This window comes from Ictidomys tridecemlineatus, chromosome 8 (genome assembly GCF_052094955.1).
Source record: "Ictidomys tridecemlineatus isolate mIctTri1 chromosome 8, mIctTri1.hap1, whole genome shotgun sequence".
Taxonomy (NCBI): Eukaryota; Metazoa; Chordata; class Mammalia; order Rodentia; family Sciuridae; genus Ictidomys; species Ictidomys tridecemlineatus.
In genome coordinates this window covers 104,892,121-104,909,275 of record NC_135484.1, presented here as the reverse complement: position 1 = coordinate 104,909,275, position 17,155 = coordinate 104,892,121, and the positions used below count along the sequence as shown (strand labels likewise).

The following is a 17,155-nucleotide window of genomic DNA, read 5'->3' as shown; positions in this document are numbered from 1 at the left end:
GCCTGATCTCTCTTCACTAGCCTTGTCCATCTTCACTTGGATCAGTCCTTTTAGGATATAGGTGTAAAGATGGTTTCAGAAGGACCTGGCACTGCCAAATTAAGTGGAGAGAGAGCCCAGGGAGAAAGAGCCTCAAGACTCACTAGGCATTTCCCATCTTCTCCAGGGGGAAGCTAATCTTGCCTTGCTCCCTTCACAAGCCCCCCACCTACTCTTGATTAGCTCCATCTGGAAACATCTCTCTGACCAAGAGGAAGGAAGGCATGCGCGATTCTCTTTCAGTGCACTGCCAAGCCCGCCCGGCCACCTGAAAAAAAATAAGTGTGGTGTGTGGTGCTGACCTGGGGTCAGAAGGGAAACAAGCTTTGGCTCCACTCGACCCTGAAGGAAGGAAGCAGGAAGCCTTGCTGAGGGACAGGGGTGAAGCAGCCCTCTGGGACAGGCTGTCCTGTTACCTTCTGACCTTCTCCCTAATCAAGAATATGGGATGAATGACTCCAGTGCGGGAAGCAGAGCCTCTGACATCAATGTCCACCCCTCTATCAGATTTAAAGTATTTATCTTGTGTGAGAAATAATCCTAAGGCTGCTACTAACTGTTTACACCATACTGAGCACAGCGTGCCAGGTCCATATAGATCCGGGGAAGTCTCCCAGGAAGGAGCCACCAATATCGCATTTCAGAACCCAGAGCTGCCGCCTCCTGCCTGTGGTGGGGGTTCACTCCAGGTTCAATGCCCCTGTGAGTCTCATATCTGCAGAATACCCTCCTGGCCTGCTGACCTTCACAATTGCACTGTTGGGCATGCGGCACTTGTGTTCTTGCTCAAATCTATTGTTAGCAAAATCCAGCAGGTCCTACAGTATGACATAAAAATCCAGCAGGTCCTACAGTATGACGCAGAAATCCAGCAGGTCCTACAGGTCCTATGGTATGATGTAGAAAACTGTAAAGCCAACTTCCCAGTAACGTGTAATCTAGATGCCAAGTACCTTCTCATTTTTTCCTTCCAGATCTGCCTGCGGTGCTTGTCCCCTCAAAACATCCTTCACATGACAGTATGGTGAGCAAGACGACATTTAACTGGGTACGAATACAGGGACAGTAGGGGTTTACATCACACCCTAGGAAACAGCTTAACTCTTTGTTCAGCAGGCCTCTTCTTCCAAGACATGCATGCATTGATTTCATCACCAAATATGTATTGAATGTTTATACACCAGATGCTGTTCTAAGATCTGGGGATGAGTAGTAACTCAGTAGCTGTCCCCCAGGAGGGTGCTGGCTGGCCTCAGTTAACCCTTCAGGTGCACATCTGCCCTTCTCAGCCCTGCTCAGTGCCTCAAGAGGCCAACCCTGCATCCTGAAGCACCTTGTTCTCTGGGAGGGCAATAGGAGAGTGGAGAGTGAGAGATCCCAGCAGGAGATTGCAGGGTGGAAGAAAAGGGGAGCCAGGTATCCACACCTCTGCTCTTCAGCCAGACTGCAGTTTGGGCAGTGGCTGTGTTCCTCCTCCCACAGTCTCAGATTTTGGGGGAATCCCCCATCACCCACAGCCACAGACCTGACCAGATTCCTCTGATACTATCTTCCTCCCCAGGATTTTTGCCCCTTTGTGCCTGAGGAGAGGAGATCTCTGGGGACAGCTCCCCATGCTACTGGCCCTCTGTTGACTAACTACCCACTCTCTTCTGTTAATCTTGAAGAGTGTCTCTTCTTTTCTTCCAGGACCTTGACTGATAGAGTAATGTAGGCAATAAACAAATTTGTTGCATATCAAATGAGCAAAAATGCTATAAAAAAATAAAGCAGGGCCAGTGCAATAGGGTGTGTGTGTTGGTACAGGTAGCATTGAGCGCCCTTTCTTCCATATCTTTGCAAGTCCCCCTTCTGACCCTTAAACACAGCTACCCATCATTGGGTTTTCTACCTGCTATGGAGTTTTCTGCTGGATCCTTAGTTTTTCTTATCTTTGAACAGAGCAGTTCAGGCCACTTAAGTGCCTCTCTTCTAATGTGCTCCTCAGTGCCCCAAGCAATGTGCCCTCCAGTAGTTACCGCTCTAGTTCCAAGACAATATTAAGAGTATCAATAATGAAAAATGTTTTCTATCATGAGCTGTTTATGAATAAACACAATTTGCAGATTCATTTTGTGTGTTTGGAAAACGTGCACTCTTTAATCCTGGAAACGAGTTCCCAGGCTGGCCCTGCAAGGGCTTTGTTGGCAGAATGAGGATGTTCCAGTACCCTCTAAAGCATTCCTCACTCTTTCCCTTCCCATTTGCTGGCCTCACAGCCATCATCTCCAGTCTCCTAAGCAGAGAATCACAGCCAAGTGAGAAGGCTGCCTCCCACCTTGCTCTCACTCTTGACAAATGCTGCTGACTCGGCACATCTATTTCTGTTTTTTCTTGTTCTATCGTCTAGGAAGGCAATGACAATAACAAGCTTAGGGTTGCTTTCAGAAAGGAAACTGAGGTTTTGGTGGTTGAGGCCCCTGCAGGTGAGAAGTCCTCTAAGCAACTGATGACATCTCCAAGCCCATCTCCTCTTCCCACCCTATGAAGGACCATTGTGGTGGGCGGGGATCAGCATCTTAGACTGGATCTCAGTAAATCTCCTGGGCAGGCTACTTAATAGGCCTTCAGGAAATCTGTTGACCAGAATCTCCAGGCCCTTTCTGTGACCTTCTCCCCAGATCTCAAGGTGGAGTCCCAGAATCTTCACCATTAACAAGCTCTCCAGTTGACTCCTGTGCAAACAACGCTCTGATTCGCACTTCTCTGGAGATCTGCTCCAATACGTCACAGGGAGCCCTCCCCTCTCTCCAAATTTGCTTTATTTTCCCATTCTTTAAATTTTTATTGATTATATCAGAGTAACAGACCTGGGGACTTATCCTTCCTTTAATTAGTGACCCTCTTCTACCTGCTGGAGTGAGAATTTGCTTTCACAGCCTCCGGTATCTGGAAACAGAGCAGATCTGGCTGGAGCTAGGTGGAAACCAGGTGGGCTGACAGGTGTGGAGGGGAGTGAGGGTGCTGGCTTGGGAGGACTTTCGGGAGTCATGCAGAAACAGCAAGTAAATAGACCATCAAATTGGTGCATCTGAGTTACTTCAACTAAAATTCCAGAGTGAAAATTAAACCAATGAGGGGAAAGAGCAAGGTAATGAAAGCGTATTGTTTCTCAGGCTCAACGAAAGTAGTTTTCCATTTATTTCCTTTTTATACAATCATGGTTAATTCGAATTATTTTTAGTAACTTCCCTTTGAACTCATTGTTTCAAAACTCAGAAGTGACTTTCAGTAAGGGTTGGATTTTGTTTGTGAGGAGATGGAATAGGGAACACCATCTAATTCCACTGGTAAACTAAAGGTGACAAATTGTGTAGGAAATCTTCAAACTTACATTTAGCCCCTTCCTTCTATATGAAATCAAGGTGGTGAATGGAATTATATCCACCTTGGATGAATGAGGATTTCTAGGTGCTTCTGGACATTTGGAATGGTGTTTGCAGGTTAATACTCTTTAGTTCAGGCTGCAGAGCTGATTATAAAATTTCACAAGAAATTTTCTCTTGTCACTTGCTGTTTCTATCAGATCCTGTGGGCTTCACCCTGATTCTTCACTTACTTATGTTAATGATGATGAATTCTGCCACTTATTTTTCACATAACTCTTTTCCTCTGAATGTTGAATGTGAGTGATTTAATTTGTGATTGTGATATTAGAGAAGGTGGTTGTTTTTTTTGTTTTTTTGTTTTGGTAAACAAAGAGAAAATAATCACACAGGATCCCTTCTTCCCCACCCATCTGTCCAGTTGAGTTTGGATTTCCCAGCTTCTTCCTGCCTTATCTTTCAAGGAGGAAATAACAGCCCTTAGGATATATTTAGGTCTTCCCCAGCTGACCACACTCAGAGACACAGATCTCCCATTTCCACTGTTTGTGGCCCATTCCATAGAGACTCAGATTCAGACTGTTCTAGAATGTAGAGAAACATGCTCCAAAGCCACAGATCTGAGGCCTCCAAAAGAGCAAATGCTTGGCTCAAGTGTTTGTTCTGGGCAACAAGTGGCTTCCTGCTTAGCAAACTCCAGTTTCAGAGGACTAATTTTTTAAATTCCAAAGAACCCTACAAGTTACCATATTCTGACCTGGGACAAGACCAAATTGAACCAGAATTGTCAGAAATATTTGGGTTGGATTTTCTTAAACCTCAAAAATGTTAGTAAGAGAAGCATTGACAGCAAAGAAGATAAGAGATTTAGTAATTTTTTTTCTGGATATTTCAAATTTTAGTGAGACTGAAGAATTACCCACATAATTTTGGTTCAGTTTGCCCTCCAAGGTTCTGCTAAGTGTGAACTTTCAACAAGTACCCTTAGCACCACCTGGAAATTTGTTAGAAATGCAAATCCCACCCAAGACCTCTTCAAATCCAAAATGCAGGCAGTGGGCTCCAGGAACCAGCATTTTGACCCTCTCTGGATGGTTCTGATGTATCTGAAAGTTCAATAACCTCTGAGATGCAGCATGATTCTTTTTATCATAGTGGTTCTCATTTTGAAAACAAAATACTGATCTCTAGTCCCTAGGCCTAGCTCTGCTGGATCAAAAGCTCTGGAATCACTTAGAGAAAAACTGGCAGGTAGACAAGCTCTTGGCTTAGAACAGGGGTCCTCACTCCTCTCCCCCAACACACACACACACACACACACACACACACACACACACACAATTGTCTTCAGCTAAAACTTTTAATAATTACAGTTTCTGTATCCACAGCCAGCTTTGCCTCTTCCCACTCCTTTTCTCCCCCCAGCTTTTTTGAGATAAAACTGACAAATAAAAATTGTTTACGTTTATGTTGCCCAACGTGATGTTTTGGTATATGTAGGCCTCCTGAAACGGCCACCACAATCAGGCTAAGTGCTGCTCTTGCCTCATCACACCCTCCCCTCTCCAGACCTCCCAAGAGTCCTACAGTGACTGTATTCTCTAGGTCCCTGCCTAGAACTGTCTACTCTCTCCATTCACATGTCTTAACTCCCACTGTCCTTCACAGCCCAATTCAAGGTCATTCCCTGAAAGAAGTCTCTTCTGACTCTAGTCCTGTGTACACACTTACGCAGTCCCTCTGATAGAGTACTTCCTGAACTGCCTTCTAAGGATCTATTTATGGGCTCTTCTGCTGTCCCCTGACACCACTATCCTTCCAGGACTTTGTTTGTCTTCTGTCATTGGCCCGGTCCCTAGTATAGTGGGAGCACAGAGGAGGCCAATGCTTATTGCAAATGTATCACATGACTAGAGGTGCTAGAAGAGATAAGAGCATGGGCGCATGGTACCACATTTCTGGAGTTAAAGTCCTAGTTGTACCATATATTATCTGTGAAAGTTTGGGTAAATTACTCTCTCTGTTTCTCAGTTTTCTTGTCTGTAAAAATGGACATTAGAGGTGCAGTTATATTAAATGAGGTAATCTGAATTAAGTGCTGAGAGCAGATCCTGGTGAGTATTAGGGCCTCATTGCTAATGACAAAAGAACCGGAAAGTCCTAAGAAGCTTTTTAAAAAGCCTCCACACAGGGAATTTTTAAATTCTATTCTCTCTAAATATGTGTGTGTATGACTGTGTGTGAATGTGTGTGTGTGTTTCTTTATCTCTCCAAATCAGCTTATTTTCTCTCTAAACTTCCAGTGTTTCTTTCTCCTTCTCCTGATTCAGTTCCCTACAAGTCCCCCACTAAGATTGCACATTTGTGACCACTATGTGTCGCCAGTGTGAATCTGTGTCTGTGTGTATGTGTATACCTGCATGTTTACATGTTGTGGTGTGGCAGTTCAGTTTTGAGATAAAAAAAATAACTAGGATATATTAGCAAAATATGGAAATAATTATTAATCAATTTCTTAATTGGAGGTCTGCTTCTTTGAAGGCTAACCCAGTACAATAAATGAAGCTCATACAATACTGAAATTTGTAGTTTATGAGATGATTTACTTGATATGGGTTATGAGTAAAAAAAAAAAAAGCATTCAGATTATGAGTTACATTAATTTACATTAGACATAAAATTTAAGCATATAAGCAATGGGCAGAAATACCTGATAAAATAAGTAAGGAGAAATTACAGACAATAAATGGGAAAATAGATTAATTTTGTAGAAAGTTACTAATTTCTGTTACAAGCAGCCCAGGTTCAATCGCTAGTCACATGTCAGGTTATGTTAGCAATTTGGTTGTACATTTTTATTTTAAAAACTCCCATTCTTTTTACCCATAAATTCATTCATATTCCTGAATGTCCTATTTGCTACTTGGACAAATGTTTGTGAGAACTACTTTGTGTGGAACTCTGTCTTAATACTTTAAGAAATAAATAAATAAATAAGGTTGATGCTGGCTGGAAAGTATGGATTCTGCAGGATTTCTGTCCCTCTTGGTGGCAACCCATCTCCCACCAACATACAGTTTCTAATTTAGTAGGTCCAGGGAGCCTGGACCTACTAAATCTGCATCTTGAGCAAAACTCAGATAAGTTCATCTACTTCCAGTCTCTAGACCACCCCTGGACAAACCATGCTTTGCATTACCAATATCACCTTTGTCATTTGCATTCTCTTATATTAATATTCTACAGACATTATTATAAAAACCCCAAATAGAGATTTCAAAGAAATTAGGCTTTTCTAAAATTAGCAGGGCACATGCTTGTTTTATTTTTCTCATAACCAAAAGGAGATATAGCATCCCACCCATCACCCAGAGTTGGATGAGTCTCTGCCCTGCCCTCTAACACCCCTCTCTGCCCCTCAGGCTCCTGGGAAGGAGGAAGTTGGATGGATTTTTGACTGCCTCAGTGCTCAACTGTCACCACAGTTCTCCTTCAGAAAACGCAGCAGTCTGTGTTTTGGAAGAAGATAGGACAAGTCTGCAAGGTGCAGCTCTTGAAAACCTATGCAATGTCATCACCCACCGTGAGGCAGCAGCCTTGACATAATGTTATTTCTGTTACTTCAGGGCACCACACTTAAGGTACATGAATAAATGTACAGTACCATTCACGACACATTCATAGATTCTCCCTGAGCCGATATTGAAATACAGCATGAGTGGGGTGCAGTGGCATATGCCTGTAATCCTAGTGGCTCAGGAGGCTGAGGCAGGAGGATCGTGAGTTCAAAGCCAACCTCAGCAAAGGAGAGGTGCTAAGCAACTGACTGAGACTCTGTCTCTAAATAAAATACAAAACAGGGCTGGGGATGTGGTTCAGTGGTTGAGTTCCCCTGAGTTCAATCCCTGGTACCGCCACTCCTCCTCCTCAAAAAAAAAGAAAGAAATACAGCATGAAATCCAAGCTGTTGTTCATTTCTTGCTTTTAAACAAGGATTAAAAACTCAGATAATAAGTGTTCAGAATTGTGATTCTGATGTTCATAAAAGGTAAGACTTCATTAGTAGACTAAACAGGAATAATTTAAATATTACATTAAAATTAGTTGCTAATGCAACCATCCAGAAACAGTACAAGATGTTATTTTGTTAGGATTAAGTCATTTGTGAAAGGACACATTTGCATTCCTAATGATCAAATATTTAATGAAAACCTAACATGCCAGGTATAATGCCAGGGACTAGGAATAAAGACATGAACCTGATGGCACTCTGTTCTTGGAAAGAAGCACCTGAGAACTTGACCTGAGGTTTGAACCAAAAGCACTGGAAGGAATGTAAGGGGAAAGTGCCACAAGGCACCTAGAACAGAGGCCAGTTCTGCCCAGAGATGGGGAGATGTGTCAAAAAGAAGCTGGTGACATTTAAAATAGGCTTTGGAGAATAGTTAACCTGACAGAGAAGGGAAAAAAAGAAAATTTTAGGCAGAGGAATGTACTTCAGCAGGGCTACAGTGAGATGGAGAAGAGAAGCTGGTCCAGGTCAAGTTCATCAGGGAGTTGAAGGGAAAGCAGAGGGAAAGGAACCTGCACAGAAAACCAAGAAGTCACAGCCAAAGGAGAAGAAGGAAGGCTAGAAAGAAGTCTGTGGCATCCCAGGAGACAGTGACAAGACCAGGGGACTTAGTAGTCAATGGTGACAGATGCTGTTGATGATGAACTGGGATGGATTTGAGGGCATAATGGTCAGAGAGAATCTTGACACGGGTGGTCACTAAGGTACAGTCAGGATCAGGGATACAGAATGGAGTGAATAGTTGGTGATGAGATGAAGACACGAACATGCACGATTCAAGAATTCTGTGAGGGGAAAGGCAGGTGGAAGAGCAGCTAAAGAGGAACATGGGATGGGAAGAGCAGCTTCTATTATCTTAAGATGTGAAGCACCTAAGCATAATTCTATGTCAACAAAGGGGGATATACTTAAGCCACTGGGAGGGAAGGAGTGGCTGAGGGTGAAGTTCTGGATGTTTAATTTGGGGCAGGAGAGGACGACCAAGAGATGAGTGCTGAGGCTGAAACTAGCATGAAATTGGTGTGACAAGACCAAAGAATTCCTTCAAGATAGCAAATCCCTCTCCTAAGAACAAGGTGTGGATGTGTGGGTGTGCATTTGGGCACTCTCCTGTGCCGGGACTTGGAGGGTTGGGGACAGTGTAGACACCATGAAAATGTCCCTGGAGATAATCAAAGACTCCCAGGATGGATAAGGGATCATTTCTCTTTTCCAATCCTTCCTGTCCTTAACCCACACAATTTCCTGGCTTCTTTGCACCCTCTTAATGCACAAAAGTTTGTATCTGGATATACGTATTATTGTATCATAGGCTCTGGAATTTTTCTGGAGGTAGGGCTTCTGCATTCCCTCAGTGCTTAGTAACATTTAGGCTCAATAAACAATTCTTAGTTGATTGACAGATACTCCAACTCATCGTGTCCCTGTTTTAGCCAATAAGCAAACGCTAAAGGGGAAAAGCAACTATAATACTATAAGGGTCCTGCCTTGGAGATAGGGAACTGAAATTGAGTCAGCATTTGTAGTAGGAATGCAGATTGTGGCAAAGAAGGTAGATGTTTTATCTGGCCTGATCAATGAGTAAGTGCATGTTATCACACTGAGTGAAAAACTTTTTAAATGAAATGTTTATTCCTTATTGCCTATTTCCTCTGTGCACACGCGTGCACACACACAGACATACACAGGTACCTGCACACCTGCAGATGCACACACACGACTGAATTCCAAAAATCTTTTTGCTTCTTAGCCAGCTGGCAGTGTAATTTTTCTGTGATGGAGTTGTAAGAGCCCAGAGCAAGAGAAAGGGTTAAGTAAGGATCTCTAGTAATGCCTCAACATGTTCTTTGAGGAATAACAAAGAGAGGAAGCACAGCCTTTGTGGAAGGAAATTCCCAGGCCTCACTTTGGACATTCTCAAACTGCCCCGTGAACCCCTGAGGGGTGTCTGATAATAAACACTTGCAAACAAAACAATCCATAAAGGCATTCTTACTAAGATGCTTGCATTCTCACCAAAGGGTTAGAAAACGCTTTCCTGCATCTGGAATCCTGGAGGTGGCCTGGACTTCCACCTGCTGGCAAAGCCCAACAATCCTTCCCTGATGGCATCTGTACGTGCAGGTCCCCCTTGCTCCTTGAACCTTTGATTGTGCAGGAGCTGGAGAGAGAGCTGCTGGAATGCAGACTGCAGACTCAACATGGGTCAGGGCAGACCTGAGACCCTCTGCATCTCCCTGAGAGCCCAAGACACAACCTGGCACATTGCAACTTTGAATAACAAAGCAGTGACTTTCCTTGGGAGTGGAGAGAGCTTGACAAAGACATGAAGGCTCTGCCAGTTCTTTTACTGCAGTAGCAAAAAAGAAATAAACAAAAACTGGAAGTGTAATGCTAAATATTTTAACAGAGATTTCTTGCCAGGAACTTACAGCATATTAGTACCAAATTACAAAACCTTAAGTCAAGTCCAGTTTGGATTTGATTACTTGTAGCATTGTACCTTATACAATCCAAAACTATTATGATGGGAAATCTGTTTTACACATTTTGTAGATGAGTAAATAAAAAATCAGTAAATGACGTACAATAATAGCAAAATTCTGGGTAATTCAAGGATCTGATAATTGCTCTTACAAAGAACAAGTATGTGTGTGTGTGTGTATGTGTGTGTGTGTGTGTGTGTGTGTGTGCATTTATTGGAGCTGTGTTTGCTTTTATGACTTTTGTTTTTACTGTGTGTGCTTTTATGACTTTTATTTAAAACTGCTTTGTTAATTGCAATCCAACTCAGCATCCTCAAATGGTGTTCCTGTTTCAGGAGTATATAAGAATCCACTTCATAGCACCAGGGTTAGATACTTGACTACAAATAGAAAGCAGAGCCTTTGTTTTTAAATTGCTATCACTAGTTTCTGAGATATTTTTAATGAAATAATCATCCATGTATACTCATTTGCATCTGCCCAGAATCGAGACTTCTATCTTGACCACCCCACACCCCCCATAGATGCACTCAGAATCACAGGGACTAAGGGGATGACAGGTCCCAGATTTCACTCTAGGCGGGGTTGACATGAGCCTCCACTCTGGCCTCCTTCTGCCCTTTGTACTGCAACAATGGGCGGAAACACAGCCTTGTTAGAGGAAATTCCCAGGGCCATGCTTTGGACATGAGACAGTTGCTTTGCTATGCTGGGTAGGCTGATGTGCATCTAAAAATAAACACACTGGTCTGCAAGGGTTTCTATGATTTTTGTCCTGCACAGTTGATTTTATTTCAAAGAGATTGTTTTAATATTGTTGTTTTTAAGAAAGCAAGTCTAGGTAAACTGAGAGAATAAAATAAATCAAGGCTTTGTTTCGATTTGACAAACAGTGGCATTTGCTGATACCCACTTCTGCTTGGTACTTCTGAAAATGTACCAAAACACAGCAATTTTCCATGAAATAGAAATGTCTTTGCAGCACAAGGAGTAACCCACAATCAAGTTGGAGAGTAACCCAAGAAGAGTGGTTTGGAATGAACTTTTCCCTCCTCATTGTTCTCATTTCTGTTTCTCTTTTTCCTGGAAGTCCAACCTACCTCATTGTTGTTACAAGGATCTTATTTTAAAATCACTGCAGCAGAAAAGTAGGACTAACTATAGGAAAGTCACTCGCTCCCCCCACTCTAGCTTGGTGAAGTTTTTTTTTTTTTTTTAAGCCCTTTATTTGATGGCTTGGGCTAAGGCACTGACATCAGGAGACTCTGGGTAGCGGGAAAAGACCTTTGAGGTCATCGGCCAGACCACACCCAGCACAGACATTGCTTGGGAACACCCCGGTCTCTGGTCTTCCAGGGTGATGGAACTTTGCCCGGGACAGGGCGTTCATCATGCCACAAGGCAGCACTCCTGGTTCTAGAGCATTCTGATGGTGGGTAAATCCTTAACGCACATTCCGCTGAAATCTGTTACCCTATCATTCCCATTCATTGATCTGGTGACCTTGTCTTTTCCCACTCAAAGCCACCTTTAAATATTTGAAAGCAACCTTCATGTGCTGCAAGACTTACTTCTTCCTTCAAATGTCCCCTGAATGTTCTTGCAAGTATTCTTTCTGCAGGTGATATTTCTTCTCATTTTCATCATCTTGGTGAGCCTCCTCTCTTAAGATCTATTTCTTGAAGTAATGTATTATGCAGTTTCACTAACCAGTCTTATCTACACTTTGAGTGCTATGTATTAGCAAATATTTCCAGAAACAAAAACTAAGACGTAGTGAGTACAATTGCTTACTTAAGGAAGTAGCCAATGGGGAATTTAAAACTAAGTCTGCCTCTTTCTAATCTACCATGTGCCTCTGGTTAAAAGAAAAATTTTGAGCTGATGGTTGCCAAGTTTGGTCTCAGATACAGTCTGAGATCTAAATGTCCTCTAAATGTCCCCTCCATGCCAGTCAACATCTCTTTTGTTGCTACAACGTGTGCTCATTAATAGAGATTAATGGGAATTTGAACAATTAGGAAATGACCAGCAAGCAAGTGCTGCTGAATGACCACATTGCCACCCAATGTGGTCATGCAGGAAGTATGGGGGTAACAAGATGGATACGTAGCAGGAAGTAAGAAAGAAAAATTCTAGATGTCCAGGAGGTATTTCATCTGGAAGCTTCAGAAGATGGAGGCGTGAAGAAAGAGTTGAAGAGAGCCAAAGTGGTCACTGGAGACTACCTAAGCTGTTCATTTCTGCCTAGGCCTGCAGGTTGGGCCTGGAGAACAAATAGCAAGTGTTGGTCTCCCAGCAATCTACGCACCCTATAGGAGCACAAGGTTTGGGGCAAATGATACTATGCTCTGCCCCAACCTTTGATTCCAGGCAAAATCTGGCTAATACAAATCCTTAGGAAAAAAGAGGAAAATCCCACATGTAGTCAAAAAGGGAGCCCTGTGCTACAATGAGGATCAACATAATAGGACTGGTTCTGTGTCTACAGGCTTCCACATTTTCCTGCACCACTAGGTAAAGCCAATTCCATTCTTTCTGTCTGCTTTCCCAAAGCAGAGGCTGCTTAAGGATGGTACTGCCTCTCCATTCAGCTTCCCCACTTCAAGCCCCCAAATTAATAGCTAGGAAATTCCTCTATGTCACAGGACATGCTCCCGAGGAATCATTGTCACACTGTGCTCTGGGGAAATGTACTAAAGGACAACATTAATATCTATAGCTGAGCACATGAGCATAGTAATGAAATAACTTCCCTGAGACTCTTTGCTGCTCTGACGCAGCGAACTGCAGAGAATTGTCTTTATATTATCATGTGGCATGAAAGCAGAGGTTCCCTAGAAAACCAGAGTTTCTGCTCTGTGCACTCCATGAAGTCAAGGGCTTTCCCCTGTAGCTCTGTCTTGTTTGCTACTTGAAAAAAAAAATTCAAGGTTTGGAAAAGTTTGTGGATTCACCTACAGTCACCTGGCAAGAGAGTTGTAGGTACCAGAGCAAACTCAGAGCCCCAGAGCACAGCTCAACTTTTTCCTACTTTGCTTCTGATGTCTTTACTTGGATGCATCAACACTTACTAGAGGGCAGGCTTCTTTGGGTTTTCATTAAGGAAAAACAGGGTAGAGGATGATAAAATGTCTTCCACATGGGGAGTTGCACGGAGCAGGAACCACATCTGTGTCATTTGCTGTCACAATCTTAGCACATAGGAATCTGCCTAGCATGTGCAAAGTGCGCAATATTTATTTGCTGAAAAGCTAATCCCTGACTTGGAGTGGTGAAGAAAGGGAACACTGATGGGAAATCACCCAAAGAGAGAGAGAGAGAGGCTACCCACAAAAACACAGAGAAATAGATTCTAAAAGGTGTGGCACATCACAGGTACTCAAAATATTTGGTGGATAAATAATCTGACAAAGCCTCAGAGAAAAAGAGTGAGAGCAAATGTTATAGGGATCGGGAAGCTCCTGGAAACACATAGATCTCGTTCTGATAATCAATTCAGTTTCTTCAGGTAAGGTACACATTCGTTCATTCATTCATGAATTCAACCAACATTGACTGAGCACAAGCTATGTGCCAGGCATTGTGTCAAATGGCACAGATTCAGAAATAAGAGACCAATAACTCCTCGAGGAAGAGAATAAATACAGAAACTGTCATTGAATGTGCTAAGGGCTATGACAGAAGTATTTTACCAAGTGCCACAAAATCACAGACCTGGAGGGTGCTCAGCAGGCAGTGGATAAAGAGTAATGAGGGTACAAATCAGGCTGTAATGGGTAACTGGGTGGAGAAGATAAATGAATGGAGGTATCCAGGCAGGGAGAACAGCATGCTCAGACATGGGTAGGCAGTAGAGCGCTCCCTTGCTGGGAAAATGGAAGCATTCAGTACAGTTGAAGATTCAGGGGGTGAGAGCTGACGCTGGCAGAACTGAAGAAACAGGCCTTGAAAGTCTCATCTACCCTCCCTCAAGTCAGTGCTTGATCACCCAGGAATCTGGGTAAAATGCACATCCTGTAAGTCTGGGGACAGCAAGCTCCCAAGCAACACATGAAGCAGTGGGTCCCCTGACTACAGGTTAGGTACGTGTCTGTAAGCAATGGAGTACACTGACATATTTCACTGAGAAAAGTGACAAGATCTAAACTGCATTTTCCCAAGAACTCCGTGGGACATGGAAAATGGACTGCAGGATAGGTGTAATTGGTTGATATTCTATGAGGTCGGTATAAAATATTTCTCCCAGAGGAAAAGCTGGTTATGAGGATAAAATGAAATAAAAATAAAATCATAAAGCCATTCCCCCCCCCAAATCCAAAACAATACGTAGTGTTATTGGAATATGTGTTGACCTTTCTCTAGGTCTCGGCTAACACATCGCCTCCAACAAACAGTTGCCAAAAACGAGCAGCCAGATAAAGGATGGGTACTATCTTTGCAATCAATTAACACAATAGAATAAATAAAATCAGATTTCTCAGCCATTACTTGATACACGTTGTCATTACTTATAACGGATTTCAGGAAACCTTGAGGAGAACAACTATTTCATAGAAAATTGTGGAAAATAATGTCCACCATATCCCTAACAAAGTGCTTTTATTTTATTTATAACTCATAGGTACCCCCAATGGGAAACACCTTTTTTAAATTTCTATTACCAAATTCTCTTTCAATTTTAATACATCTTTAACAAAAAAGCTCAGAAATTAATTTTAAAAATCATAGTGGGATTCTATATTATTAAAAAAGGAGTTGGCAAACTCCTTTTACCCCTTCTGTGGAAAGCAAAATTACAGTTCCTAATGATATTTTTCCCTCTAAAGAAAGTAAAAATTGGCTTCTCTTTGTACTATGTTGGTTGGTATTCTTTACCCAAAGAAAAAAACCAAATTTCACCTCCTTTTCACTCTTTTCCCTCATATTCACATAAATCATCAAATCTCCACAGGATACATAGCTTGAAAACGCAAAGCCAACTGAAAGGGCTACATTGGACATTCACAACTAGCTCAGAGCAGCTTGATTCCCATTCAACAAGACAAAATAAAAAATTGTGCAAGTGCCTACCTTTCTCTTCTGGGCTTTTTAGGCTTTTGAAATGCAGTCCTGTACTGGAGATCTTCCCCAAACCCTTTAGTTGAGGTGAAACTTAAGAGCGCCCCATTCAATCACACAACCAGAGAAGGATGTAGTTTCATAAGACCAGCCTTCAGATACTCAGGGCTTGCAGGATTCCAGACCTCAGAGAGCAGAGGTGAACTGCCTTCTGCTCTCTGCTGCAGGAAAGAGCAAGGAGACACAGTGTGGCTGGAGGTGGGGGCGGAGGCTGGGAGAAGGGAAGTAATATGGGGACTGTAATAAATAAGAGATCCTCTCCACATGACTTCCTGTATTTGGTGCCTCGTGCCTCTCTCTAGGCTCCCTAGAGGAAATAAGAAATTTAAACTTGTTCTTTGACCACTGCAAAGAAGAGAATAAACATGCTGAGAACCATGAAAATGAGAATAAGCAGGGGGAACAGGCGGGGAGCTGATGGCCAGCTAGCTTTACCTTTCCCCAAGTGCTTTCTTCCTGAAGTTTCTCCAAGTGTTTAACTCTGCAAAAGTCAAGAATGCCCTCATCCTCTTCCACAGAACTGAAGCGTATTCTGGCCATGGTCCAGATGTGGTTTTGCAGAGCAGCTGGTAAGAGGCAGGTGAGAACAGGCTGAAGAAATCAGCTCCCCCATGCCTCAGGAGAGACCCTCTCTGCTCTATCTTTGAAAAGTCTAGATATGCTGCTCCTAATCTTGAGAAAAAAAAAAAACATATTCCTGGGGCCATTTTACTCTAGAGTTTAAAGAATTATTGGATGGCTACTATTCACAGATTGTTAGAAGTAGAACCCTCTATAAAATTTGTAGGACTTGGTATAAAATGAATATGCAAGAATACTCATTCAGAAATTCAAAATTGCAAGATGGAACAACAGGGCATTAAACAAAGTGTGGGGCCCTGCTGAGCACATTTCTCTGCAACTGTACAGAGTGTGTGTCCATGAAGTCAGTCATGGGCACAGGAAGAAGAGGGGACCCTGGGGTGCATTGACTTTTACAGGCTGAATTGTCAAATGACCTGGACTATCTCCTTTTTGGTCTGAGGGGTAATGATCAATATACTTAGAGACTGGTGCAAAGTGGTGGGGGTGGGTTGGGGGTGCTGAGCTATGGCATAGACTGCAAATGTATCACTGACTTAAAAGCACAGCAGTTGGTCCTTGTCAATGACTCACCTCCAGTCTATGGTCCTCCCAGCAGCCAGGGTAATCTCTGTCAAGAGCTGTCTTCATGATTAAGAGTTCCATGCTTAGAGTCTCCTATTAGCTGAAGGATAAAAACCAAATACTTTAACAAGACATGAGACAACCTTTCCTACTTCACCTCAAGGTAACCCTCGACCTGTCCTTTCTTCAATCCCCTTCACAGTCCCTCCTTCCCTATTTATGAAAGAAGAATGTTCCCTAACCCCAGCACTCAGTCCTTTGACTCTTACATCTTCCAGAATGCATTTTCTGATTTCTGGGCCCCTTTAGCATTCTTCCCTAGCAAATCATACTTATCTCTCTCATCACACTCAAAGCCAGGAAGCCTGTTTGTCCCTCTGCCTCACAGGCTGTCACTCCATGAGGTCTTGGACTGAATCTGTTTCAGTGTTATAGCCACAGACCCAAGGCCCAGAAGTGTTTGATTTGTGTAAATTCATGCTTAGTAGGAGGAACATTGTTAATTACAGATCACCTATGAACTTTAGAGGAAAGAAAAAAAATAGGAAAACACACGTTTGTTGTTAGGGTTTTATAGCTTAAGCTCTGGCTGACAAAGCACAGCAACTTCATAGGGGACATTGTTTTAATATTTGCTAAGATGCCGCCATTTGTCACTTGCTGTACATTACTTTTCTCATGTAAACTGTTAAGAGTAGGTGAAGGGCTCCGTTCAGAAAATGAAGCCTCAGGCATGCCCACAAGAAAGAGCACTGAGGTTAGTAAGGGTGAAGGAAATGTCAAGTTGTTGGAGGTGAGAAGACAGGGAGAAAGAAGGGAATATCAAATGGAAGAGTGAAAAGGGAAGAGGAAAGAATAGGGGTAGAAGAAAGGGAAGGGGAATAAAGGCAGGAGAGGCAGGAAGAAACACAGGGTGGGCAAAGGTT

The 17,155-nt window shown here is 42.8% G+C and overlaps 1 protein-coding gene across 5 annotated transcripts in view; it reads right to left on the bottom strand.

Moving 5' to 3' along the window:
• Adgrf5 (adhesion G protein-coupled receptor F5) overlaps nucleotides 1-16,707 on the bottom strand; it is a 91,616-nt gene extending 74,909 nt beyond the window's left edge. Inside the window, exons 1-3 of one of the 5 annotated variants that reach the window (XM_078019920.1) lie at nucleotides 16,562-16,707; nucleotides 16,239-16,329; nucleotides 15,519-15,649 (exon numbers count right to left, since the gene is read on the bottom strand). In XM_078019920.1, the coding sequence (XP_077876046.1) occupies nucleotides 15,519-15,623 (105 nt within the window). In that variant the 5' untranslated portion in view covers nucleotides 15,624-15,649; nucleotides 16,239-16,329; nucleotides 16,562-16,707. Of the gene's footprint in view, nucleotides 1-15,035; nucleotides 15,291-15,518; nucleotides 15,650-16,238; nucleotides 16,330-16,498 lie in introns of those variants that run through there. The other 4 variants (XM_078019921.1, XM_078019922.1, XM_078019923.1 and 1 more) reach the window with 4 other exon arrangements.
• Nucleotides 16,708-17,155: the final 448 nt, after the last annotated feature.